Source organism: Cygnus olor, chromosome 9 (assembly GCF_009769625.2).
Source record: "Cygnus olor isolate bCygOlo1 chromosome 9, bCygOlo1.pri.v2, whole genome shotgun sequence".
NCBI lineage: Eukaryota > Metazoa > Chordata > Aves > Anseriformes > Anatidae > Cygnus > Cygnus olor.
The window spans coordinates 17,031,477-17,059,164 of NC_049177.1; the positions used below are offsets into that span (position 1 = coordinate 17,031,477).

The 27,688-nt window shown below is 38.9% G+C and overlaps 2 protein-coding genes across 4 annotated transcripts in view; both read right to left on the bottom strand.

Annotated features, from left to right (window-relative positions):
- LOC121075056 (cytochrome P450 2J4-like) overlaps positions 1–14,934 on the bottom strand; it is a 38,283-nt gene extending 23,349 nt beyond the window's left edge. For 2 of the 3 annotated variants that reach the window (XM_040567882.1, XM_040567881.1), the window contains exons 1-8: positions 12,407–12,660; positions 11,044–11,206; positions 9,773–9,922; positions 7,764–7,924; positions 6,049–6,225; positions 3,473–3,614; positions 922–1,109; positions 72–213 (exon numbers count right to left, since the gene is read on the bottom strand). In XM_040567882.1, the coding sequence (XP_040423816.1) occupies positions 72–213; positions 922–1,109; positions 3,473–3,614; positions 6,049–6,225; positions 7,764–7,924; positions 9,773–9,922; positions 11,044–11,206; positions 12,407–12,577 (1,294 nt within the window). In that variant the 5' untranslated portion in view covers positions 12,578–12,660. Of the gene's footprint in view, positions 1–71; positions 214–921; positions 1,110–3,472; positions 3,615–6,048; positions 6,226–7,763; positions 7,925–9,772; positions 9,923–11,043; positions 11,207–12,406; positions 12,661–14,881 lie in introns of those variants that run through there. The other variant, XM_040567883.1, reaches the window with a different exon arrangement.
- A 2,891-nt stretch (positions 14,935–17,825) lies between these two features.
- On the bottom strand, positions 17,826–27,512 carry LOC121075058 (cytochrome P450 2C25-like). The gene is made up of 9 exons (XM_040567887.1): positions 27,342–27,512; positions 25,517–25,679; positions 25,009–25,158; positions 23,938–24,098; positions 21,704–21,880; positions 20,992–21,133; positions 19,599–19,786; positions 18,615–18,756; positions 17,826–18,004 (listed from the first exon to the last, which is right to left on the bottom strand). Exons 1-9 carry the CDS (start codon positions 27,510–27,512, stop codon positions 17,826–17,828), a joined length of 1,473 nt encoding a protein of 490 aa, XP_040423821.1.
- Between the last annotated feature and the right edge of the window lie 176 nt (positions 27,513–27,688).

The following is a 27,688-nucleotide window of genomic DNA, read 5'->3' on the forward strand; positions in this document are numbered from 1 at the left end:
GTTTTTAATAGACATCTTAAATCTACAGTCCCAACCCAAACCATTCAAATTTGTGCTGTCAGTAAATTTACCTATTGAGAATGGTAAAAAGGCTTCTTGGCTCACAAAGTTTCCATCCTTATCCAAGAAATGGCCAGGGTTGAACTGTCGAGGTGTTTCCCAGTGCTCGGGGTCATACAAAGAAGAAGCAATATTTGGAAGAACTATGCTGCCCTGAAAGTGGAAAAACACTAATTCATTTCTGGCTGTCAATCTTCCCCCAGCAGCCAGAAACCGATAGGTGAGACGAGCATTAGTCATTGTTTATTTTCAGTGTTCAGTGTTGTATGCTGGTAAGTTCATTTCCCCAGCAGGAAGCGAAGAACTGTGAGGAATGGAAAGTAGTTTTGATTCAAAATGTCAGTCCAAGCCTAAGAGTGGAAGTGGCCGTGTCAATAGAATAACATTTTTACCATTTTCACTTCTAATATTAGAGGTTTCTGTGATTTAGTCTCTTTGATGAAAGCTAGTTGTAAACCTTAATGTTTTTTCCTTGATCTTTTATGGGCTTCCTGAAGACAAAAATTCAGTCAAACCTTTCAAATCAGTCAAAGTCAAATGCCTTATCAGCATAAAATCAATCACAGTATCCTTCAGGATCAATCTCTAAGGTTTTATCTTCATCAGTTTGTAGAAACATTTGCTAAAGACCCCTCCTCTTCCACCCATTGGCATCTTTCACACCGATAACCCTCTCCCAAGAGCAGCGTCGCTCATCACAGCCCGGTAGATGGCTTCTTGTCCTCCTTCCCATTCAGACTCTCACCCAGAGGCATCTAACCCCATTCCTGTTGAGGGAAAAACCTTGGTGCAAATAGATGTGAATCTGCACCTCACTCTACTGGTACAGGAAAGGTCTGTAGCAACTGTGACAAACTATACCTTTTTGAGGGGAAAACCCAGCAATGTTGTGTTCCTCACACAGACTCTGGGCATGCCAACTGAAATGATATTGCTGAAGCGCTGGATCTCATGAACCACAGCATTTGTGTAGGGCAGTTTTCTCCTATCCTCATAGCAGATTAACTGGGAAGGACCCAGAACAGCATCCAGCTCCTTCTGCACTTTCTCTGTGGAGAAATATTCACCATTTCAAGTGGAAAAATGTAAGAAGCATTTTCACTAATACCATTTTCATTTTCAAATACATTTCCATTTGGAACTACTGAGAGAGCAACAAAATTAATGCAAAAATATAAATAAAGAAAATAAGGTTAGTGAGGTGTTCCAACAGCTGAAAAGTGAGAAGCTCTACTTCTGGGTCTGATGTTATTTGATGGTATATTAAGGAAAGACATTTGTTGCTCAGAATTTTAAAACTAAGCGTTGTCTCACTAATGCTTAAATGCAGTAGATAACTGATTTATCTTTGTGTTTTCCTTTGGCTAGGTGCCTCAGGCACTTACAGCCAGTAAGATCAGAGCTGTCTGGAATTCAAGTGAGGTGAATCTGGGCCTTAAGAGACTAATTCCTGTTAAAACAAAATGGGTCTTATGCAGGAGGTGTTAACTGAAGCAATGCCAACTAGAACAATGTCCAAATCCCTCTAAAAAAATGAGATCTGCTTCTTGGCACATGTCAGTTTGTCAAGAATAATACAATTTAAATTGCTCCTGGCACAGAAGTGTTGGGAGAATTAACAGAAGTATAAATTTTGTTCTGTAAACTTCAAGAGAAGCAGTACACACATAATAAAAAAATGCCTTAGATTTATAAATCATCTAGTCTTTTTCCAGGGCCCTTAAAGCAACACTAAAATGCACAGTAGCCCATTCTGCATTGCTCCTTTTGTGCTCATTCACATGAAGCCTGCTCAGTAACTGCCAGCAGGCTGTCACTAAACTAGGTGAGGCAGACCCTGACAACAGATAGGCACCTTGTGGAATTTAAAATACATAACCAGAAAGATTTTTAAAGTAAAGTTAATTTTCTTCTACGAACAGCTGTCTTACAAAACCAAGCACATGGCTACTTCAGGACTCAGAACAGTTTGAAGAGATCAGTAACTGCAAACCTATAAGCATGCTTCTCTGTCCCTGTAGTTTAGAGAAAAGGAGAGCCCACTTCGATAATTAGGCAAAAGGACAAACTTTTCTGTTTGGTACATCATGGAACTGTATAACATTGTCACTGGGTGTCAATGCAGGCAAAAGTATGAATGGGTTCAAAACGAAGACAACAATTAATGGAGAACAGATATACTGGTGTTTGTTCATTACAAGAGTCTAGATGACACATATGACTCAAGAAACCAGGGATGCATCATTCTGCACACACCCTGCTTTCCCAAGGATGTGCAGGGTATTATATTTAGATAAGTGAAATTATTTAGGTGAGTCAGCACTTTCATAACCTTAATTACAGCAGGTGATAATAAACATGCAATAACATGAGATTAAGTAAACCTTCTTGTCTGACAGCTAGATGTTAAGCAATTTTTCTTATCTTCATCTCTTTTCTCCATTTAAAATCCTATTCTTCTTTGGGTATTTGTACATATTCTGCTGTCTAACAATGGCTTTTCTGTTATCCAGCATAAGAAATTATTCTCTCTTTGGTTTTCATTTAGTGTTCTATGAAAGTGAGTGATATTTAAAAGACAAACTTAAAAATGAACTACTAAAATATACATAGACGCAACAGATAAGCCATCAAATTCTCCTCCCACCTGGAATCATTTCTGTTGCAAGAAACTCAAATACATTACAGAGTTAATTTACTCACCAATTGAATCGACACCCTGATACCTTGGACTCAGAAATGGACTGATAAACAAAAGTAAAAAGCTGCCAGTTGAGCTTTAGCTGATTATCTTTACTTCTTCTCTAACCTACAGGGCACACAGAAGGGCAGGACTCACTGTAGCCCCCAGTTCCGCTACTTGGCCAACACAAAGCAGAACCGAAGTTCCCAAAGACACATCGGTTTCTGGTTTGTTGTTTTCAGCCATCAGTCATGTTTACTGCTGTATGAGACAGGACCCAACTCAGTTTCCTGAAATACCATCAGCAGCTCACCAGTGGCTGCAGCAGTGGCCACCGTTCCTTCCAGGAATGCATGCAAGCCCTCTGGCTTCCCAAAGAGCAACTCCAGCCCTCCTACTGCATTGACAATCATACCACAATCTTCATTCCTTCAAAGACCTCAACCCCTACATCTCAATTAGCCACAACCTCCTATACATATCCCTACTTCCCAAACTGTTAACTCTTTCTGGGAACTGCCTTATGGCTGCAGCTGCTGTAAGAGCTTGCATACAGAAACTCTGGATCTACCAATGCTGCCTAGCACAGATCTACCAGTATAAAAAGGTCTGTGTGCCACTAGCCATATATCAGTAACTAGGAAAAATCTCTGATCCATTAAAACCTTATAAATGTGCTGTTCTATTGCATCAAAAATATCTGTGATATGCTGATCCACTTCCTCTTACCTTGGATATCTGGATTTGCCACCATGTAGATCAGACCCCAGTTCAAAGTAGTGCTTGTTGTCTCCGATCCACCCAAGAAAAGGTCATTGATAGAATAAACCATGTTTTCTTCATTGTATGTAGACCTGGGTTCATCTTTGGACTGCAAACAATAAGAAAAAGTAGAGATTATTCATAAAAGTTATGAAAAACAGAATAGGATTCAATGTGACATTATCACCGGTTCCAAGCTGCACTAGTACAAACCAGAGAGACTGATAAAGAACATTAGACACCAAAGACGATTGTTAATACAAAAAGCTAACATTTCACAACTGGACAAGGTATGTTTACTCCGCTCATGATCATGAAGCTAGATTATGTTCATCTACAGAAAAAATATTGTTGGATTACTTGTGCAAACAGTAGTAGTACATTTGGAACGTTTCATAAATAGGTGTTCCTCTGAAGACGTGTACCAGTATGTCATCAGGCCTCCTGTCATACTCCATCCCTTAGCTTTTCTAACAAGAAATACAGTGACCGGGTAAAGTGCTCCGAGCTGACAAAAGTAATGGTTCTTAACCTGTGGTCTTCAGGCTTCTGCCCCACTGGAGGGCCGCAATGACTCATGTACAGCTGGTCTGGGATTTTACAGTTTGCATTTAGAAGTGCAAGGACATGCATGTGTATGATGAAATCAGGAAAGAACATTGTTATATATTTAGAGAATTCATTGTCTACATTTAGAGAGATTATGCTCAGGGATCTTGAACCTTTCTTTTGCCAATGGAGCAAAATAGAAAGTGGGAAGGACATTTTTTCTGTTTTAATATCATCTAGTCTTTTTGTATTGCTCCTACATATCTACTACAGACAGCTCTTTACTTTTTTTTAATGAATAAACTTGGATGATTTTCACCCAGCAGAGTCCCAAAAGAGCTCACTAAAACAATTTCTGGTCCACTGAGGTTCAGGTTTCATAAATCTTGCAGTAGCATTCAAAGACTTTAGAAGCAGTTAAACGCTTCAGAAGACCAGATGTGTTAAAATTGTGCCAGTACAGAAAAAAATGAAAGCAAGAGGATCCAAGGAACTAAAAGCCAGTTAGGCTGACATCCACCCTCGACAAAAAAAAAATATATATGCCAGCTGATGTATGAATCAATTAATAAAGAAATACCAGACAGAAATACAAATTAATACTATTTATCACTGTACAGAAAACCGATCTTGGCAAGGAGATCTGATTTGTTTCTTTGATAGAATTATCAGCTTGGAAAGCAGTGACAATTTCAAAGTTGCAATATACTTGGAGTTCCACACAATAGTTGCTTTTATTCCCCACAATAATAAGAAATCAAGCTCCATGAAGTATTCATAAGACACATGCTAGAAGACTAAGAAGCTGGCCAACGGATATTCTTCCCTGGATGCACATCTCTGCAGTGTGATGAGCACAGCAGCAGAGACATCTCAACGGACTACACAAGGCAGGCAACGGCCCAGGTCAGCAGACCAGTTTTTGGTGTGCCGGGAGGAGATGATGGATGGATGGGTGAGTGCTTACAGCCTGATACGGCTGCATTGCCTTTATTGTTGCAACCAGCACACGATCGTGGTACAAGGGGCACCAGCCATCCCTGTGGGGAAGCACTGCCACACAGGAGCAGCAGCCACTACTCCCATGTGCAGGGGCTGCAAGAATAGATACCCCCACCCTGGATATCTCATTTGGATCTCTGAGCCACACTTGCCTTGTCAGCCCCCCAGTCACACCCGTCTCATCTTGCCAACTCCTCTTTCTCCTTTTTCTTCCTATCACCAAGCAGAGCTGGAGAAGGAATGTGGCCTGCTGTAGGGGAGAAAAGGCGAAAGAAAAAGTGAAGGCAAGAAGGAGTTGCAGATGGGAAGGGTAGCTGCTAGTCCAGGCATTAGGAAGGGGATCTGGTTCCCAAGAGAATCAAAGAAAAAAATCACCATAGGAAAGTCAATAAAGAGAGATATCACTCACAGCTTATACAAGCCTTCTACAGCCTTTCAAAACCCTACTGATGCCCACATCCCTCCACTATGCCTACATAACCAAAATGCAATAAGTTATCCCGGTTCCCTTTGTATGCTTCAAATTTCACTGATCCCTGGCACTCTCCCCTTCTCCAGGCTGATCTGAAACACTGCTGACTCCTAGATTCCCTACACAATGATTTCAAAATCCATTTGACCTCTCACAGCAACCTGTCTTGACAAACCCTCACCAGCCAAATATCCTATCCAGCACATCCCAACCCCTTCCCAGCTCTCTTGTGGTCTGCTTCCAAATTCAGTATTCTTTCATGTGGGCCACAAATAATTCTGTAACTTGTGCCACTGAGAAAAAATGTGGTATGTTAACCCACTCTTTAATGAAAGAATTTTAAGGTGATGCAATGTATCAATAATCAGAAAGGATTTAGCAAGTGTCAGATTACTGGATTCACAATAGGATGTCTATGACAGGTAATAGATTGTGATAAAAGGGCTCAGACAGGATGATTCAATGATCTACCTCAATTTACACCCTATGAATTGTACAATCAATCAGAACAAACACTTACTTTTTCAATGTGAGCTAGGTAAAAATCAATGAAATCCTGCGGTTCATCTGGTATCTCATTCTCCTTGTGGTTTCTGATCTCTCTCCTTGTAAAAGAGCTCAGGACATCATAGCAAGACAATGCCTTCTTATGAGGACCGGGGAGACGGCACATCAGCCAGGGGAAGATTTCATACAGCTGCAGGAAGGACATACAAGAGGTACCACAAAGACTCTGTCACTAGAAAATGCATTTTAGACCTACTAAAAAGAGAAGTTAATATTCATGTTAGCATGTGTTTTTGGCATCGTTAGTAAAATATTCTGAGAAAGAGTATACTTATGTTTTCAAGTTGTGAAACAGCATACTATATAATTTCTGGCTGTGTTCATAGTAAGATTCAGAGTTACAAAGGCTTTCAAGCTCAGCCAACAGCCAAATTAGAATGAGTATAATTAGAACAAACTGTATTCATTTATTCAATTATTCAACTCATGTATTAAATTGGAATAAACTACATTCAGGCATTTTAAAAGTGAGGTCCTGCCCTCCAGTGGAGAATACCAGGAAATGAAGAAGCAAGGCCATTGCAAACTGCTCCCTCATCTCACCAGCACATGCAAAGGCATCCCCAAAAGGGTTGGCTATACAAACTCGAAATTTCTCCAAAGCAGTCTCTACCAAAAGAGATCTCAAAGAATCCTCGATAAAACTTGAAGCATCTACTACCTATCTGAAACCCAGAAAAGCTAAGAAACAGCTACATGACATTTTGAGTGCTCTCCTCTAGAAAAGAAGAAGGGGTTAGCTGACACAACCAGGTGAATTTTATCCTTCTCTTACTGTTTGGGAAAATCTGGCCTAACAATAATTGTTTTCCAGCTACTCTTAAAGCTAGAAAGATCATTCTGATTTTCAGCATATATTTATGCCTGGGTAATTTGTATACATAGTTCTTGCATCTTCAGTGTATTTTCTCTTAGTAATTACTTTCCTGCTCAAAATATCATCTAATACCTAATTTGTTTATCAGCAGAAGTTTTTTCTCAGTCTTCATTTTGCTGAGCTTATCTTGTTTGTACTCTTCTAGTTAGCACTTTTCTCCCAGAAAGCACTTTATTAGGTATTCACTGGAGGCTGGCTGAATTAGAGAAACTAGACTTTGTCTTTTTGAAAAATCAGTTCTTACTGTCAGGCACTTATCAATTAATCATTGCCTTATCACAGAAAGATAGTAGAGTCCAGCCCTTGGTAAATTTTCATTAAAAAATTCCTCTTTAGTCCCATCACTGTGTTGTTTGTTTTTTTTCTTCTTTGAAAATCTGTTCAGAAACCTTACATACAACTGCGGTCTGACTAGTCACATATGGTTGCCCAGATTGCATTCAGTATTTAAGAAACATGATGCTCAAGGCAGGCCTCCGTTGTGCATGCGGATTGAGCAACTGAGTAACAAATATTACCCAGAAGTAGCAGTCCATCAGCTTCTGCCTTGCTGCAAAGATTTAGGAGTAAACTACCTTACCACAGTACTCAGACATAGGACAATGAACGCAAATGACCAAGGCTGGTATGTAGTGCATTGCGATCACACCTGGACACAGCACAGTGCCCAGTAAAGCTACATGGGACACCACTCACCCATTCTGAAACTGTTATGTCTAACAGCCACCTCCTGAATCTGCATTTCTTGCTTTCTGCCTTATTCAGACAAAGACAACAGCTTATTTGCTTACGTGATGAATAAAGCTGCCTCCAAATTTGAATAGATGCTCTGTGGCTCTAATCAGTTCACGGAAGGTTTCATCCTCTCTGGAGAAGCGATGTCCAAAAACGACAGCACAAATCACATTTGAGACGGAATGAACGAGCGGGAAAGAAGGATCCAGGGGATTTTCTGCAACCATAACAATAAATGTCACTTGAATGTCTTGTATTCTGCCTTAGTGAAATGAGAGAACATTATAGGTTACCTAAAGAACTTTCAAGCAAGCATTGCATTTTACAGAGAAGCAGCAACCTTCTTACAAAACTGTAGTATCCTACTGATTTTTCACAGCTATGGTGCAATCCCATAATCCCAGGAATGTGTTTTGCACCCTAAAGAAATGCCAGACTGCTAAAATATTTTGCAATACAATTGAGCAAAATTAGAGGTGGGAAAAATAATCTATCCAGAAATTCAAAATAAGTCTCAAGCATGTGAGTGACTGAAAACACCATGAGATCAAAGGGAATCTGAGAAGGGAACTGAGAAAACAGGAAAACTTAGTCAGCAAAAACACAAATGCATGCAAGGCTACTATATTTTGTCTAACCTTGCTAGAGATGTACAACCTCCAGTAAGATAAAATGACGGAAATTCTTTTCAACTGTGTCAATAATATAATAACTAATTTTAAAGAAATTACTTGAAAAACTAATCCTAAAAAAATGTTATGACTTCAGAATAAATGACTATAAACAGCTGTAGTTATGTCTGTACTGATGCAACTGTCCAACACCTAAGGCACAATTCTGATTAGCAACTTATTGTTCTGGACTTCAGGAGATTTATTTCCTGCACATGTGGTCACATCTCCATCCCTCCTAGTTCTTAAGCTGAGGGATTTGGTTGGATTTAATGTCTTTTAATTGACACAATGCTAGCTACAGCATGTCCTGATTTACTTTGCATTTTGCATAATGATCAGTATTGGGAAATCTAACTCAAATATTCCTAACTGGGTTGATCAGGATAAAATTTTGTAATGACGACAAGACTGTACTCACCGCTTTACAGAATGTATGCAAATGGTGTTACAAGACCTAACTCATCAGCATTGATAATATGTCCATATCCTTACGAACCAGCACCATATAGGAGCCAGCAGTGTGCCCTTGAGGCAAAGGCGGCCAATGTCAAACTGGGCTGCATTAGGAAAGGCCTTGCCAGCAGGCCGAGGGAGGTGATCTATCCCCTCTGATCAGCGCTGGTGAGACCCATCTGGATGCTGGGTCCAGTTTTCGGCTCCCCAGTACAAGAAAGACATCAACATAGAGAAACAAGTGTAGTGAAGGGCCACAATGCTGATTAAGGGACTGGAGCTTCTGATGGAAGAGGGACTGAGAGTGATGGGCCTATTTAGAAGGCTCAGGGAAGTATCTTAAATGTGTATAAATACCTGATGGATGGAAATAAAGAACATAGATCCAGACTTCTCTCAGCAGTATCAGGTAAAGGACAAGAGGCAATGGGCAGAAATTGAAATATATGAAATTCTGCTTAACCATAAGAATTTTTTTTACTGTAAGGCTGATTGATCACTGAAACCATTGCCCAGATAGGTTGTGAAGTCTCCATCCTTGAAGATACTTAATATCCAACTGGACTCAGCCCTCAACAACCTGCTGTGATTGACCCCTCTTTGAGAAGGGGTTGGACTAGACAATCTTCAGAGATACCTTTCCACCTTAACCATTCTATGATCCTATGAAATAAATAATAAATAAGCACTAGTTTTGCTTCCCTGTTTCTGTAGTTTTATAAATAAGTTTGAGCAACAGTAGTCTCCCACTGAGTTTGAAAAAACCACAGGCCTGGGCTTTTTGCATTTTCAGTTCATTCCATACAGACACCATAAGAGCTGGCACACACTCTTATGGAACAGAAGCTGCCCTTGATTTCAGAGCAGGACAGAGTAGTTCATACACTAAAGACATCAGACAAATGACAGAAAAGAATCAGTATTTGTCACAGTGATACCTTTCATACTTGCAAAAAATTCTACCAGGTAGCGGGCCTCTTCTTGAACTCGATGTTCCAGACCTCTTTTTCCCAGACCCAGGTTGCGTAGAGTCTTCAGTGCAAACCTTCTCTGCTGCTTCCAGGTGTGACCAGTTGCCAGCATAATCCCTAAATCCATTCAAGGAAGAGCTCTTTAACATGCTAATATTTATTACAGACAAATACTATGTTAAAAGATTTACTACACAACAGAATATAATGAAACAATTGTAGTGCCTATGAACACAAAGGCACAAAGGAACAGCTGTGGCAAATGCTGAAAGCATATGGGCAGGGCCAAAATGGACAAACTCAACTGGATAGTAAGAAGAATTGCAAGGTTAAGCTTGATCCTAAGACAAACACATTTCAAAGTTTGAGAGCTGCTTCTCTAGATGCTCTCTGAAGTGCTTGCCTCCCTTCCACACTTGGAATTCGCCTCATCCGGGTAGTGATTCTCATGAAGTGAAAAGGTGGAAGACTTCTGACTGTCCACAGTCAGGGAAAAAAGTTCTTGTCCATTGGGTAGAAAAGTACAGTGCTTGTGCTTTGTGACAAATATCTTCAGAGGGAAAAAATATCGTGTACTAACAGGATCTTTAACGTAGTATAATGAATGAATGACAGAAACAAAATCAAATTAGAAATATTTAAGGAATTAGATTTCCTAAAAAAAAAAAAAAAAAAAAAAAAGATGATGTCCCAACTACAATAAAGATTGTTTCATAATGTTTCACATGCATATGTATGCATATGTTCACTTCTTATACTTCATAATTTTTTACCATCTCAATTTATTAAAAAATATTATCTTAATGTAGGTGTTTGATGTACTTTTCCCAGTTAAAAAGTAAGTTCTGTTATACTCTAGTGTAAAGAATTAATGGGTTGGGGTTTGATGGAGGCAGACCACTTCAGCACTACCAGCTATTTACTACCTTAGGTTGTGGTCCAGCTGCACTGCACCGGCAGACAGAGTTCTAAGTGGGAAAAAAACAAATACTGGGGCAATACCTCCCAAGATCAGGTCACTTCCCTCATAAGTGATCCACAGGTAGTAAAAGCGAAGCTGTGGAGTGACTGTAAAGGACCAAGGGAAGTTCTGAAACAATGAGGATCAAATAGACACAGACAAACCCTGCCACTATGGTACTGTTGGAAAGGGTTACAAGCTACAGAAGAGCTGCTACTTGTCGTGACAATGTTTCTGTACAGTATTTATGGTGGGGGGAAAAAAAAAAAAGTCACACCTTTTCCTTTGGCCATTGCTCTGAAGAAAGGAGATACTAGCCTCCCGGAAACGTCTTCAGGGTGGGTGGTCATACCATCCTTAACTGCTTGAAATCCATTCAGTACGATCACTGGGGCCCATCCAAACCATAAGGTGAATACATTGCCATGAATTTTTGCCATCTGTAGATGGGAGAGAAGCCAGCAAAGCACCAGTGAAATCCCACACACTACAAACAAACAGAGGATGAACCTGTTTTTATGTTAATTACAGGACCAGCCCTAACCTGGAATTATGTTCTCCATCTTTTCCATAAGACTACAATTATCTATGAGAAAGTATGGATGTCTTTTCCAGCGTTCACTTTTGGAAATAGACAAGTATGCCAGCTTTTCAGAGCCACAAACGTATGCCAACAAACTTCAGGTAGCTTTCATTACCACTCACAAGCCAAGGCTCAGTTCACAACAGACATCATCTTCTGCTTCCAGACCCCTCTCCAAGAGGATATTTTCTATGCATAACTTCTGTTCCAGAATTTATTTTAAGAGTGTTTCTATCATTTGTACCAGTAAAGTAACACAAAGGGGAGACAGAAACATCGGAGGAGTAACTAGCTTGTAGAGACTACCAGCCCTCACTTTGCATATCTAGGTCCTGGAACTTGATTAAGATCATTCTTTCTCACAATACTTTCTGTCTGAACCTGCAGCTTGGTCACAACAACTGGCAGGCTTCATCCAAATGGCAGCGACAGAAGAGAATGAAGTTGTCTATTGAGAATTATGAAAGCACTGAGAGAGCCAACAATGAAATAGAGATGAGGAGTACTCCTCAAAAAACAATTAATGAAAGGTTTGTTTGGTTGTTTTTTAGATCCATCAGTACAAGCATATACACACATAGCATATCTTAAGTATCTATTTCCTGATTAAGCTAGAGACTGCCAATGCACAAAAAGCTAAAAATCCATGCTGTGAAAGTCATTCCTTAAAACTGTATTTTTTTTCCTACCTTAATTTCTGATATATTATCCCTAAAGATATTAAACCCTAAAGGATATTAAGTTTCACATGAATTTGTCAAACTCAGAGTTAAAAGGTGATAGGTTTAAGCATCAGAATGATTTTCACCTATGCAGTACTTCCGATACCAGTGTTCTTAGCCTGGCAAACTAGTTTATGCTGCAATAACTTTTTCTTATTTTGTCAATCAAGTCAGCAGTTGCAAAAGAAACCAAGCACAGTATCGTAGTGACCAGTACACAATTAAAATATGTTAACAGTGCTGTTTTGAGAGAGGATATTTTCACATAGCAAACAACTTAAGAAATTAAAAATTACAAAGACTTTTAAACAATTAGAGTATCCGAAAATAAATACCTTCATGAGGAGATCACAATTAAACTGAAAGTTCAGCTGTATCAAGGTCCCAAGAATTGGGAGAGGGATTGGTCCAGGAGGAAGTTGTCTCCGTACTCGTTGCAACTTAACAAACTGCATAATTAGAAGAAATAGAACCAAGGCTATAAGAACTTGACTTATTGTCAACATTTTAACTGCTGCTTTTACCAGCTTGTCTTTATTGAAAATAGTCTATTGAAGCTGTTAAGGCTGGTTGCTCAACTAGTTTTTTTCGTAAGAGTCTAAATTTCATACAATAACTATTTATTCCACGCCCTCTAACCCTCCCTCTTTATTATCAACCACTCTTTTTCTGTCCCACCCATTACATTTTGAAGCTGAAGCATATTTAGCAGGTATATATCCCTCTCCTTCTTATCATACAGATTACAATTACCAAATATGGATCACAGGATTTGTAGGAATGGTATCTTAAACTATGGCAGAGATTTTCCATGCAATGTAAATACACATATCCACACACAAATTCTCCATCTAATTTTCTGAAACAATTGTGGATGTGTGTGCTCCCACGAATTCTTCATGAATGCTTTTAGAAAAGCAATAACCATACATACAAATCAAGCATGCAAATGTAAGTGGATATTAAATCTTGGACTTTTTGAAATGTTTTGTATATGTTCTATTTATACCTGTATCCAGGAGAGCCACTGATAAAGGGTAATGGTAAGGCTGATAAAATTTTAAAGGCCACATTTATTATGAAATAGATATACTAGTATCTAATGGTCAATACACAAAGTTTGTTAAGCTTTCAAATTTAGTTTAAAACCTAACTATTTTAATGTATAACCTCACATTTTTTCCTAACCTATTTGCAATTGATAACATCATTAAGGATTTTCTTGCCTCTGAATTTCCTTTTTCAATCTTGAAATAAGGGTGGATACTTCTACAGAATATTTTGAGCAATTGTCAGAAAGCTTGCTAGAGAAATAAAGTATATACATATAGAAAGTACCTCTACTGTGAAACAAAAAGAAAAAAATGGGGGAAAAATCTATTAGGAATCTTGAGCTACAACCAGAACTAAAGGTCTCTCTTTAAGAGTGAGAACCAGTCAGAACATGCATGTGCCACACTTGGCAAGTTGAGAATAAATGCAGAACGAAGCAAAGCTCTTTGCCAGGTGTCAGCACACACAGGAAGTATAAATCTGTTATCAGGGGAGTTTTACATGCCTACAGTCAGACCATGAAAAAACCACATGAGAGGGATTGTGGACAATGCAGCAGTGATGGTTAGAGTCCTGTCTTACGGATCTTGATTGAAATGCTGTGGGTAAATGCTTCTCTGTGAAAAATGCCCATTCCCTGAAAGCAAAACATTAATAAAAGAAATACATTTTCACTAATCTTCTGAAAACCTGCCAAGAAGGCTTGTGCTTCATCTTGCTTCTTTCAGCTGCTCTTTCTTTGGGGCAAACATTGCTTCACAGGATTTGTGGCTCTGGGACACACAACACGCTTATCCAGAAAGAATAGCCTGGAGTCTGCCAGCCCACAATTTCCAGACCTCCAAGTCAATTAGCTTCCAACCACCACACTTCATTACCATTAAAGCATAATTGAGGAATGCGTATTAACCAAGAAACGGCTGTTTCTATGCTTCTACAAAAGCTTTATTTGTTTACAATAGGGAGCTTATTCTTCAAAGCACTTGTTTCTAATTTAAATCTCTCTTTCAACAGCAGGGTTTTTTTCCACTTTAAAAATTAATTCTGATGGGTTCATTTACCTGCTCCTTACCCAGCGTGCTTTTGCAAAATCTACTTAAAATTCACTACTTTTTCAAATTTTTTCAAGTTGATACCAACATAGATCCCTAGATTTTTAGATAGTTGAAGATTTTGCATCTAGATGTTTTTTTTTTCTCAAGCCTGGGGTCCTGCTCTCAAGTCTTTAGAGGTCAAGGTCATCTCCCAGCACAGCCGAGGTAACAGGAGGGCAGACCGATGGCCCAGGACGCCTGCCCAAGCCAGGTGGCCGTAGCTCTGCACAGGACTTCCACAGCCTCCAGGGCAGCAGCCTCACAGTAAAAACCTCTTTATTTCTTTCCATAGCCTTGTGGCTTGGAGTTTTCACATTACCACTAATCCAGGTACCCAGCAAATACCATTGCTCCCTTCAACACCTTGACAGATTTAACAAGGCCCTGCCAGTGGTCAGTCACATCCTTCATCCACATCTAAAATTGGGGCACACTGCAGGGCAGGAAGGGAGCTGCAGGGCACGCTGCAGGGCACGCTGCAGGGTAGGAAGGGAGCCTAACAAAACCACGGATCGGTACTTGCAGTCACAGCCATGCTGGAGAAGAGAGAGGGTGTACCAAGGCACCCCAGACCCCAGCCCTTCTCCACCTCACACAGGGTGGACGTTGTGGGTGAGCAGTCGCACAGATGAGTAACTCTCCCCTGTCAAGCCAGCAGCCCACCTTCTCCCATGTTGTCACCCATGCACCAAATTCAGATGATTTTTCCCCAGATCTTTCTGCCACGTTTGCCCATGATGTCTCAGCCACCCTACCCGGAGCTCAGTCAAGCTGACGGCCGCAGCCTTCCCTCTGGGCTGGCCAGCTCCTAAAATGGCTTCCGCCCACCCCTGCAGCCTCCTCCATGCTTGTCCCAGCCGGGCCCTGAGGATTTCTTTCTGGACTCAGCTGGAAGGGCTCCTCACTGTCTTATCTTCTGTTTATCCAGCACTCCCCACACACACACACACACACTCTTTTTGAAGAACCACATTAAAATCCCGTCTTTCCACACTCACGCCAGCTTAGAATCCAGGATTTAAATAGAATCTTTGGTTTTATATTAAATTTCTATGGCAGGCAATAAAACATTCAGTTTAAATTCCGATATCCATCTCCAGTTTCTCCAGGACTACTTTTGTTTCCACATTTTCTATTATGAAACTCTGAAACTTTAAAAAACATTTGTCTCTAGGATGATTCAGCTCCTTAAACCACACGTATCAAACACAATAAAAAATATCAGTGGGCATGAGTAAAATAGTGTCCAATCAAACTTTTCCGAGCCTTTCAGAGGAATCCAGACATTGCAGACAAAACCTTCCCAGCTCAACTGATCTCCTAAATCATGATGCAATGGCTGTACAAATTCGTTCTAACACCAGGGACATGGAAGATCCTGAGAGCACAGGTTCAGATTCAGAAAACAAGAAGCAAGTTTTGAGTAATTTGTGCTTTATGTGTAGGAACGGTGATACTCTAGTGTTGATTACATTCCCAAAACTAAATGGATTTTCACGATAAAGAATATGGCTATGTTTGAAAGTAAACCATATGGATCTCAACAGGAGCCCTGCAGCTATTGCCTCTTTCCTGCCGGGCTTCTAGGAGGGGAGAACAAGCATAGGGAGAGAGAAAGGAAAAGCTGGCATTTACTCATGCTGATATCTATATTATCAATCCATTATTTGTTTGTTTTCCTTAGGCTTTCTGACAACCACTCCTTTTTCAAAATTATATCTTTTTGCTGCTCTAAGTGACAATAAAGCCTCAAGTTGCTTTCTCTGATGATGAAGTGAAGAGGCTGCAATTCATACTGTCATCTGCTTTTTATCTGAATGCATACAAAGCAATGCTGTTAGGGTAAGTAACTACAGCTACTCTGCAAGTAATTTAAGAAACAGCAAAGGATAAGGTAAGACAAACAACTGCATAACATAAGAAGGGCAGTAAAAACAGAAAGCCAAATGAGGCCAAACAGGGAGCAAAAATTGGAAGCAGGAAGGCAGACCAAGCAAGAGAACACCTGAAGTGGATTTTGAAGATAAGATAGAGGCAGGAAAATGAGAGTAGAGTGATATGTGGGAAATAGGATGGCCAGTACATTTTTATATGTCTGCTTCACATCCATCATGCACCTTTCAAATTTTGCTTGGAAGGGACCCCAGACCTTCCCAGTCCAGGTAAAACAGGGGAGCTAGAAAGCTTTCACAGGACTCACTGGCAAAGCTGAGCGTGTGGAGTAACCTTGAGATGTGAACCATAATTTAATCTGGCACATACAGTTTTCCCTACAGAGTATGAGTAGGTACTTAGCATGGATTACTACAGCATAAGAGTATCCAGATGTGTTTTTATGTCCAATTAGATGGCACTGGCATCACAGGTTACTGATTTCATAGATCTCTGCCTGTTAAACTGTGGTGCTTTAAACTACAAGATAGGCAGAGGTAACTAAAACAAACACAGCTGACAATGACTTTAGTCCTACAGAAGTTACTACTAGCTAATTGGTGTATAAAAATAACCTGTCATCTGCTAGCATACAGTATCCATTTTGTACCTCACACAGGAAAAAAACACACTCTCAATCTTGTCAAAAAAATCCTTTGTTAAATGTCAGTAACTGAGCTAGCAAAATGTTCATTGTCCACATTTGCTAAGTTCTTAAGCACAATGCTCATAAAGGGCTTCAAGAAGTCATCAGTAGTGTCAAATCCTCTGTTGGTGGTGATATGCTAATTTATGCTGATAGATGTCATCAGCTATCTGTAATAAAGAATCCATTAAAGAACTGAAAAGAACAAATGAAGCTGAATAAATTATTGAAGGATCTGCAGTAAACAATGCCAGATGACTACCTATCATGAAAAATATGTGTTCTTATGTTGCTGTCAACCACTGGGTTCATAAAAGAAAGAACTATTTATCAACACTTTGCGTTAGCTTGCTGCTGTTATTTGTCTTCCAGTCCTTGCTCCTTTCCTGGATTATGAAAAGCTGTCCACACCCGCTTAATGAAGCCATTCCTCTCCTTTCAGCTCAAGGGCAGAAATACTACTCGTTTTAGTGGGTGAAACCCTCAACTTCTTGCCACGTGTCAATGACAGAGTTGCACAACAACAAACCTGTTCAGTCTCAGGAAACGTAATTATTTCAGATCGTATTAGCTGACTCTTTAGAAAGTTTCTCCCAAGAGCTTAACTCCTCCATCCACTAATATCCTGGGACAGATCAAATGACCTCTACACCTATCAACACAAACTGTGGTTTATTAGAAAGAATGTACAGATATTTTATCATGACACTTTTAATTTATAGACCTTGCTTCAAGTTCTTTCTCTCTTGATGCTGCTTCCTGCTAGCAATAAATGAGACCCAGTTCTAATTCTTCCCATTATATCTTTATTTAATAGTATGCACCAGGACAAATATACCAAGTGTTTGCAAACTGAAAACAAGAACAAAAGATTAACTCTTTGTAGGATGCAACCGTCTGAAAAGCATCTTCCAGTATAGTGATTGACCAAATCAAGAGGAAAGCAAAAAATCTTAAGACAAGTTAAGATGCATTCATTTGCAGAAACAATCATGCAAAGTCTTCCCTGAATCTGTACAGCAACATTTCCTACCGAGGAATAGCACAGAGCTGGTATGGAGGTGGCTTCATTGTACTTCCAAAAACAAACTTTGTGTTGACTTCTTTCACTCCATCGGGCAGGGTGAACCTGAATGCCCTCAACAGAGTGGAAAAGACAATAAAGAGCTCCAGCCTTGCCAAAAGCTCCCCCATACATACACGGCTCCCTGTGAAAAGACAGAAAAGGCAATCAGCCAAGGGATTTCTATCAAAACTAGCTTTCTAATTTGCTTGCAGTTTTCAGGAAAAAACAGAAACAAACAAACAAACAACAACAACAACACAGCATCAATTCTCAAATAGGTAAGAGTTTTTTGTTTGCTTGCGTGTCTTCTGCGGACTTAGTCCTTTTCTCCTGTGATTAACCAATTGTCATTTAGTGATTCAAAATTGAAAGGCTGCTTTGTATTTCCACTCTGAAAGCTTCCATCTGTATTCACAGCAGGCAGACAGAACATTATAGAAATGATCACCAGGGCTGCATAGTTTATAGTTACAGGCTTAATAGCATTATGAATTTTGCTGCTACTACTTTGATAGTGAGTTCTCTCCTCCAAGAGAAAATGGATCTCTTCCAAGAAAAAAGTTTCTGTTTGTCATTCCTTCTCTTCCAACCTTTTCCACATACAATTGGACTTTTCTCTTCCTGGAGATCTTTACAATGGTAGAATAGATTTATATACTTATTTTAGATGCCTTCCCAATTCATGTTGAGGAATGAATGGATCCTAAGTTGTTGTCACATGGAGTAAATAAATTGCTGTTCTGTGCAATTACCTATTGAGAATGGTAAGAATGCTTCTCTGTGTACAAAGTTTCCATCTTTATCCAGAAAGTGGCCTGGGTTGAACTGATTAGGTGTTTCCCATTTTTCAGGATCAGACAGAACAGAATCAATATTTACTAGAACTATGGTGTTCTGAAAAAAAAGGAGCACATTTGTCAAAATGTGTTGGTTTTCTTTTTCCTATTGCCATTGTATTTTTAATACTTAGCTTTCCAGTAACAGAATGAGTACCAATTTAACGTTACTCTATGATTTCTGCCATGCTAGGGTTGCTTTGAGCAGATCCATAAAAAAAGAACAAAAATGAAACTAAGGAAAAGCAGTGATAGGAGAATATATAGAAACAACCCTAACGTACGTTTCAGTTATAAAAGTTTTAAATATTTTAGTTTCATTGTAACATTTGCAAGATACTTCATTTAAAAGCTTGTGACGTGAAAATAATTTCAAATTTCCAAGGTTTTCAGTAGAACTATTTTTTCTGGTTTTGGATGGCCTTTTTTCATAAGCTGCTAGGCCCTTTTGACAAGGGACTGACTTGAGACTGCCGGAAATTAACAAGCTTATTTGCAGTCTCCATGCACAAGATTTCTATTGTCAGAAGCCATGTTCTGAAAACCTACTAGTAGGACAAAGTATTTAGGACAATATACACAACTCCTTGCAAAAGGCTTGCTTTAGAGACAGTCATATCTTAGGGACAGCGCCAGAACTGGCAGGACCCAAGAGTACATGTCCCCAATCAGGAAAACCCTCAAAAGGATTTCTAAATTAAACTCATGTACCACATTGCTGCTGATATTGGCAGTTCTCAATCACAGATGCTTTTCAACTAAATGAGCAACAAAGCAAAAGGACCTAAAACAGGACAGTGTTTTGGACAGGCAGTCATTTAAAACTTACACTAAAACAGTTTTAAAAACAACTATAATTGCACCAGGCCTCAAATATTCAAACATGCAGTATGCCTGTACCTTTGGAATAGGATATCCCAGCAGTTCTGTGTCCTTCACAGTCTGTCTGGGAAGTGCAATTAAGATGATATTACTGTATCGCTGGATCTCATGAATTACAGCATTTGTATAGGGCAACCTTTTTCTGTCCATGTAGCAAGCTAAATTGGAACGACCCAGAACAGCATCCAGCTCCTTCTGGACTTTCTCTGTAGAGGAATATTGAGCTTTAAATATACAACAATCTATAAGATCTATTATCATATTTTTCCTATTGCGTTTTACAGTTATAATACCACCCAGCAAGATGAAAAAGATATTTTAAAAAATAAGAATACCTTCAAATTCCCATTTGGCTGACCTAAATTAAATATTAATCATGTATTAAGAGATTGGTTTAGTAATTGAACAAGGACTGGTTTTCACTCAGAACTACATGGATTTTGATTGCCGTCTGTAAATGGCAAAATTACTATTCTGTAATTACCTGCCTTGGGAAGCACTTACACAAAAGAGTTTTTTTCCCTCAAGGACACTTTATCATTATTATTATTTACAACCTGAATTGAAATTGTAATTTTTGATTAATTTCTGGTCTGAAATGGTCTGGTCATTGCAAGTAGATCGATCCCATGCATCAAGAAATTTAAGATAGCTTTAATGTATCCTGAGAGGCTGAAAGACCATGTTGTGAAAATTCAGTATATGCTGTACAGTCTCAAATTTTAGGTCTTTTGAAGAGCCATTAGGTAACAACAATGGGAAATCTCTTCTCCTTACCACTTCAGCCATTGCCAGCCTCCTTCTGCACCTGATACCCAGCTTAGACTGTCAAATAGGAGGCTTTCAGAGTGATTAATAATACATTTTAATCCTTATTATTCTGTGCACTCTGATTATTTCTTTCCATTGCCAACCTGTATCTTCTGTGAAAATCATTATTAAAAGCATAGAATTTCAAGCTACTCAGCCCAACCTTTATTTAATATCTGTTTATATGCAGATATCTATGTTCAAGATTCTAAGTTTCATATAATAACCACACAAATTAACAGCCTCCCACTGCATTGAATTGATTTCTGCTGCAAAGTACTTGGGAGCACATCAAGGAGCGGAAGTCATAGGTCAAAGAGGGTGACCCAAAGACTCTATCTTGTGGTCACTGGAAGTCTAATCAACTGGAATTGGAGGGGCAAGGGTGTAATATATCTCATCCTAGAGCAGACTCTTCCATCTGATTGGATGGATCACACCCTGCATTCTGAATCTTCTAGAAATGAAGCCTGAAATGACTAGCCTGTGTGTTAGCAAGGACACAGGAAGAAACAGACACATGCAGTTCACCTGATTCATATGCTACTATTTGAACTCCTATAATTTCTAAAAAGCTGCAGAACTGTTTGTGTGTGCTTACCTTGAACATCAGGATAAACCACCATATAAAGCAATGCCCAACGTAAAGTGGTAGCTGTAGTTTCTGTACCAGCCAGAAAGAGGTCAAAAATAGCCTGAATCAAGTTTTCCTTGTCATATGTAGCATCAGCATCTCTTTCAGTCTGCAAATATGAATTGCAAAGATCAAATTAAGGCACACAAAAGAGAAGCAAAGCACTCTGCATCAGAGGAATATTTATTGATACTATTCAAAATGAAAAATAAATAAATGAATAAATAAAGGGCTAGAAAAGAAAACTTCTTCAATAATACATTTTCTAATATTCTCCACTGCATTTGTAAATTTATTCTATCCACATGCACATTTGGTTCTTCAGCCGTGACAAATTTATGTAATCACATATGCTTTCTAATCTTGATACAAATCCTATCATAATTGTTATTCCTAGTAGTATCTTAATCATATGATGATCTGCTATTATTGTGGCTATAGATAATCTACCCACAAATCCACTCACATTATTACTTCATCCTCCTCCTGCCATCTCACAGTTTCAGTTGTCGGTTGGTTTTTTTTGTTTGTTTGTTTGTTTTTTAATTCATCCACCTATAAGCTTTTCTAGGGGGAAATTGTATATTTCCCTAATTGATACTAGACACCATTATAATCAAAGGAGCACTTAAAATCCCTAGTTGTTAGTGGAGCCTAAAAGGAGAACAGAGATACTCACTTTAGCTATCTGATCCAAATAATAACCAATAAAATTTTGACTTTCATCTGCTTTTCCTTTTTCTTTGTAGCTTTCAATTTCCTCTGCTAACAGAGTTCTCATAAAATTTACACTGGAAAAAGTCTTCTTACATGGTGTTAGAAAACGGTCTGCAAACCAGGGAATCTGATCATGTACCTGTGAAAGAGAGATTTTAGATATGTGGTATTCAGCAAACTAAATTTGAATACTAATATAGGCTTGTGGGTAGTGGAAGAAGAGAATGAAAGACTGATGACTGTATCTTCACCACTACGCTGAAAAGCTAATTCCTGTCCAGTGATCCATTAAAGACTTTCTTAGTACTACTTTTCCCTGGAGCAGAATTTCCCTTAGTTTTATGCTATAGATTTTTTTTTTTTTGTGGTGTACAAAGAATAGATGAGGTTCCTCTGAACTTCAATAGCAAAGACCTCATATAAAAAATATCCTTGTTCTCAGCCTAGCATACATATCATTTCTCTCTGAGTGTTAAAAAAAAAAAAAAGAAAAAAAAAAGCTGTCCTTTCCTTGACACATCTGCTAAACTGAAGATAGAAATATCCAAACCCAGTTGTTTAGTTGTTTTAGTATCTTACTGTAGGATACTGAATGCATGGGGATTTTACTCAGATACATTTTTTCCCAGAAAAGAAGTGCAGTTAGTCAAACACATCACGTGTGATATGCAAAACAACTTTACAGAGCAGAAACATACAGAGCCACATGGATTCCCTGCTGTTTATTCACATTCTTTCACTTAAACCATTATAAAACAACATCTCAGCAGAGGAGAGGAAAAACGACTTTTATATTAATTCTAATCCTCTACTTCATTTCCCTTTCTCTTTTTCACCTTTTACAGATTGCATCATGTCATTCCACTCTACACAGCAGAACTGCCCTGCTTAAGTTGCATGTTAAGTCATAATTCTTGGGCTCACCCTTTTTAATGGCAGCTGCATTACAAACCTATGCCTTCCCATAAGCCTGCTTATATTCCTGGCTTTCATTTCTTCCTCATCCTACTGCACAATTTTGCTTAAAACTATCTGTCTGCTTACTAGGAAAATGGATTAGTACAGGTGATTATTAAAGGATTGTACACCACTATGAAAGCACTGTGGAGAGCAGGACAGAATGCAATACTAGGCTAGAATGTTTTGGTTAGCTGTGGACACTATTAAGAGCTTTAAGAAGAGCTTATACAAATATCTCCTGAAAGCAGTTTGGAAGTAGCTGATCCTGTGTTTACCCTTCTTAGAAGATAACTTAGGAGTCATTACAACCGCCTCTTCTGGGAGAAAAAGTCTTTTGATTATTTTTCTTAACCAGAAGTATCAAATTAATCCTCAAGTTCTCTTAGACCTCCGTTACAGCAATTTTCAGTTAGCAAGAGATGGTGAAAAATCACATAAGATGTAAAGCCAGTTGCGTTCCAGCAAGTTCTGCAGGAGCAGGTGCCTTGTACACCAGTAGAATGACTACTTAACTATATACAGCACAGTGAGTCCCATTTGTTAATGGTTAGTGATAAAACTGCCCTGGTTTGAGACAATCTGTTCCACTGTTTTTGCAGCTGCAGTCACAACTTCACACAGAAGCATGATAGCAAATTTTCTCTCCAATGAATCAGATGGTAGGTTAGGAGCCACTGTCTTGCCAGAAGTTATAGGAGGAAGCTACCATTAAGCAATTACATGGTACTTTTGTTATCCTTGTGCAAAACAGTTGCTCTGCTTAAGCTTCTACAAGGTTAGCTAACAGTAGCAAAGGAAGTAGTCAAGACCCATGTTACTCTTTTGATAGTAGTTGACAGTCATATGATTTCAGATAGTGAAGAAAGCCACTTTGTCAGAATTTAAGGTTAAGCTTTTTTCAGAGCTTTTCAGGTATTTTTGCTTATATTTTGCTGCTGTGTTTCAAACACTGGAGCTGTACAGGTAGCGCTTTTGTGAGAAAGACCTTCGTACATCTCTCAGTCATGTAACGAGCCTATGTGCTTCCATCCCAGTCCACCAGAACTGGGAAATTTCAATGCTATGATAAGGCATAAGCAACTGAAATCAGTTTTAAACTAGTCATCTGGAAGTACTGTTCTGATGCATACTCCAGCGACTCCAGGTGCATTAGTATTCATTTTTGTTATAAAAGTAACCAGCAAGTTGCCTTTCATTGTCTAGCTGTATAAAATAACCAAAAAAAAAATTCCTCACATAAAAACAGCTGCTGTTCATAAATGCTGATATATCATCAACAGCTTCAATCAAGCGGCGAAAATTTTCATCTTCTATAGAGAAGCGATGTCCCAAAATCAGAGCACAAATCACATTTGAGACAGCATGAACAATGGGCATCGTGGGGTCCAGAGGTTTTCCTGTCAACACAGTGAACAGTATTCACCAATAACACTTATTTTTCCAGCTTTTTGCACTGAATAGAGAGATGATGAAATAACATTTTATCAGACTCTTCTGATGTTAGTTAGATTAGTGGATGGAAAATTGCAATTTATCAGCAAAAGACGTGAGTAAAAAGTAACTTCAGACACCCAAAGTTTTTTTGTTGATTACCAAAAAAAGGCAAGACTGCTGGTGGGAATGGGATTTGTAGTGGTAATAATAAAAACACCCAGGTTTCAGAGAACCTTGGCATCAGCAGATCTCACGTTTGGCAATAATTGGTACAAAAAAGGTCAGCCAAGATAGCATATGAATAAGCAGCTGAATCAAAAGGAGAACCATCCTTTATTCTCTGCTTACATCCTTTGTATGTGAATAATGGAATAATTGAGCAAACCTACAGATGCTCCCCGTTTTTCAGCAGCGCAATTTAAACAAACTTCCTCTCTTACTGAGGAAGTTACCCCAGCTATGTGAGTTGAGCTTTTTCCACTGCACTTGCCAGAGCAGAGCCATGGGGTTCTGCAGCCTTGGCCAAAGCTTTGAATACTTCATGCCTTGTTTTCTTTTCTGTAGAGGGATATAGGGTGCTGTGAGATCCGTTTTGTTACTGTTTGCTGTTACCCTGAGAAATACCAACACTTACAGACAGGAACCATGGAGCCTCAGTTCTAAATTCATCCTGTGGGGTGGTTTCACAGGTAGCACTTCAAGGAAATGCTTCCCACAGATCGTACAATTCAGACCTTTGAGACTCAGCTCCGCATGTACAATTCTAATCCACTTTTGTAACCAAATAAATAATTTCAAAAGCTACCAATCATCCATTCTTCAGCAAAAACACTACCGCACATACTGACCCGAATGCTGAGCACAGGCACATACCATTTGTTTCCCGCAAGTATTCCACCAGGCGACAGGCTTCCTCTTGTATTTGACAATCCTGGTCTTTTTTCCCTACTCCCATTTTCCTCATTGTTACAAGTCCAAAACGCCTCTGTTGCTTCCAAAGATGACCGTTAGAGAACATAACACCTGGAATCATAATTAATTAATGTTGTTAATGCTGTATGAATTAATAAATACATACAGTTAATGTTTCAAAGAAGTTTCTCTGTCAAGTTAATTTTTGTCAGCAGTCCTGGAGCATGCCTCTGTCTTTTCTCTTTTCCTCTTTTCTTCTAGTCTACAATCTACTACCTGTATAGAAAATCTTACTATAGCTGTATTCTGCCATTATTGTTCCAATAGAACCCAAAAAGCAATGTTTCATAAAACTTCGAGAAAATATTGACCTTTTTTTCCACCATAAATTAAGCGCTCTGAGACTCTGAATCAGTTTCCAAAACCAGGGTTAGAATACCTTAGAAGAATCTGTGAAAATAATAGTTACCCCTTCCATGAGTCAACATTTCGAAGGCTAAGTTTTGTGGCCTTCCAGCAACCTCTTCAGCATGCGCAGTCATACCCTCCTTCACTGCCTGGTACCCTTGCAGGACAACCACAGGCGTGTTTGCAAGCCATAAGGTGAAGATATTACCATGAAGTTTGCTCATCTGTAGAACAAAGCAGTATCAGAACAACATGGATGAGAACCATCACATTTAAATCAAAGAAGGTGAAACAGTTCTTCACCCTTGACAGATTCTCCGAGGGCACTGGACCTTAAGAAGAGAGCATCAAATTAATTCTTACACCTAATATAGCTTGCAGCCAGGTTTCTATGTAAACTTTCATTTACTAAAGATCAGAATGTTCCTAAAACGTCAAACAGACAATATTGCAATAAATAACATCAGACGTTGGCATGTCTTACAATTCAAACTCATTGCAGATGAATTCTTTCGTGTTTGTAAGATGACAACATTAGATAATGAGTTTTAGGAGAATCATCTACTGTTCCCCCTTGTGTATTAAGTGCAGCAAGAGCAGCTGAGGAGGTGGGGAAAGCAGGAATCACCTTCTCCTTTCTAGCTCAGCTGCGGTAGCCCTGTGTCTCCAGCACAGTGCACACAGCCATCACTAACAGAGGTAGGCAGGAGAGCCCTTTCCCTGGCTGAAGAACTGGGAGCTGGAATAGTAAGAGAACACAAGGCTGAGGGAAAGGCAACAGTGCTTAGGTCAAAGTAGGAAGTCTGTGGGGTGGAATAGGCTGGAATGAGTGAGGAACTGTCAAAATATTCCAAGAAGTCTACTGCAGGACTAGAGGAGAGCAAAATTGTGCTGCCTGTGAGCAATCAAGAGGGAGCAGATATGCACATTGTGCAAAGATTTATATGCATGTGCTTGCATATTTGGTATTTATCTAAGGTTGAATTACATTTTTGGAGGGAAAAATTTGCAGCTTTTGAAATCTTGAGATAAGCAATACTACTGTTCAGGTTTGGGAGGTCAGAAATAGAAGAAAATACAAGAGACATGCAGCATCTATAATTTTACGTTGAGCAGTCACACTACTTTGCCTTGAAATGTGCAACTCAGGAGAACTAGCAGGATGGGGAAGAACCAGAGAAAAGGAAGCTTGAGAAAAAACTAAAATTGAGGTACTATTACTCATACATAAGCATTAAATATAAGCATTAAATATTTAATATATACACTAGAAATATAAAACAATAGGATAAAAATTCTTGAAGTGCTCTGCATTACAACTGGACTTAGAAAAGAGTTCATTTTGAGTGTAGGCACGTAATGAATTAGTTCAGCTATTTAAAAGCTCAATCAGGCTCAGCAGACTGAAGTTTCTTCTGAAAATCTGACCAAATTGTATATGAGCTAAAATTTTAATCTAAGCTCTTTTGAAAAAATCTGTTGAATAAGCATTAAAAAAATCCTTTCTACACTGAAAACACATAAGCACTCAATAGCTATTTCATGGGGTATTTAGAAATTGCCAGTGCAAAAAGAACCAAAACACAGACATATGAAAGCCTTCACAAAATGCAAGTCTGTTCTTTACAATGCTTTTCCAATTTGTAAGGCAGGAATATTAGTATTGTTTTGCTCACGTACACTTAAGGTTTTAATGACATGGTTGCTTAGTAAGCCAAAAATTTCAGAAGAACAACCATATTTAACTTGTCCCCATAGATTTTCACGTCTACACAATACAGAATAAATCTCTCCCTAGCACTCAAAAGAAAACTATGTTAACAAAAGCATACATTCATTCTTCAGTCAGTCTATGAGTCTATTACTTAGTTGCCCAAAATACGTACTTTTTTAAGGATGTCATGATGAATTCGGAACTTCATCTGCAGCAGATTTCCAAAGAGGGGGTATGGAGTTGGTCCAGGAGGAAGTTGTCTTCGCTTCCATTGCAGTTTCAGAAACTCTACAAACAGCAGAGATGCAGCAAAAAATACAAGCCCTACACTTATTGTTAACATTTCACTTCTGATTTCCAAGGCTACCTTGTCTCTGGAAACCTGCTATATAGCGAGAGATCCATTTTTATCTTGTTTTGCTGGTACCTCCCTATGAAGAAAAAGATGTTTAGGCTTATGTCTCTCTTAGTCCTTCCCTCTTTATCACTTTCCTTTACTTTCTGATCCCAGAGAATGAA

Bases quoted from the DNA above. Each gene is read 5' to 3' on its own strand.
- LOC121075058 (XM_040567887.1), bottom strand. From the start codon at position 27,512: ATGTTAACAATAAGTGTAGGGCTTGTATTTTTTGCTGCATCTCTGCTG. The intron at 25,159-25,516 runs GTAACTATTATT...TTATGATTCCAG, and splicing joins AATGTTGACTCATGGAAGGG to GTGTTATGTTCTCTAACGGT. The intron at 21,881-23,937 runs GTGAGGAATTTT...TCTCTTTCACAG, and splicing joins TGAACAGCAGCTGTTTTTAT to GTACATGATCAGATTCCCTG.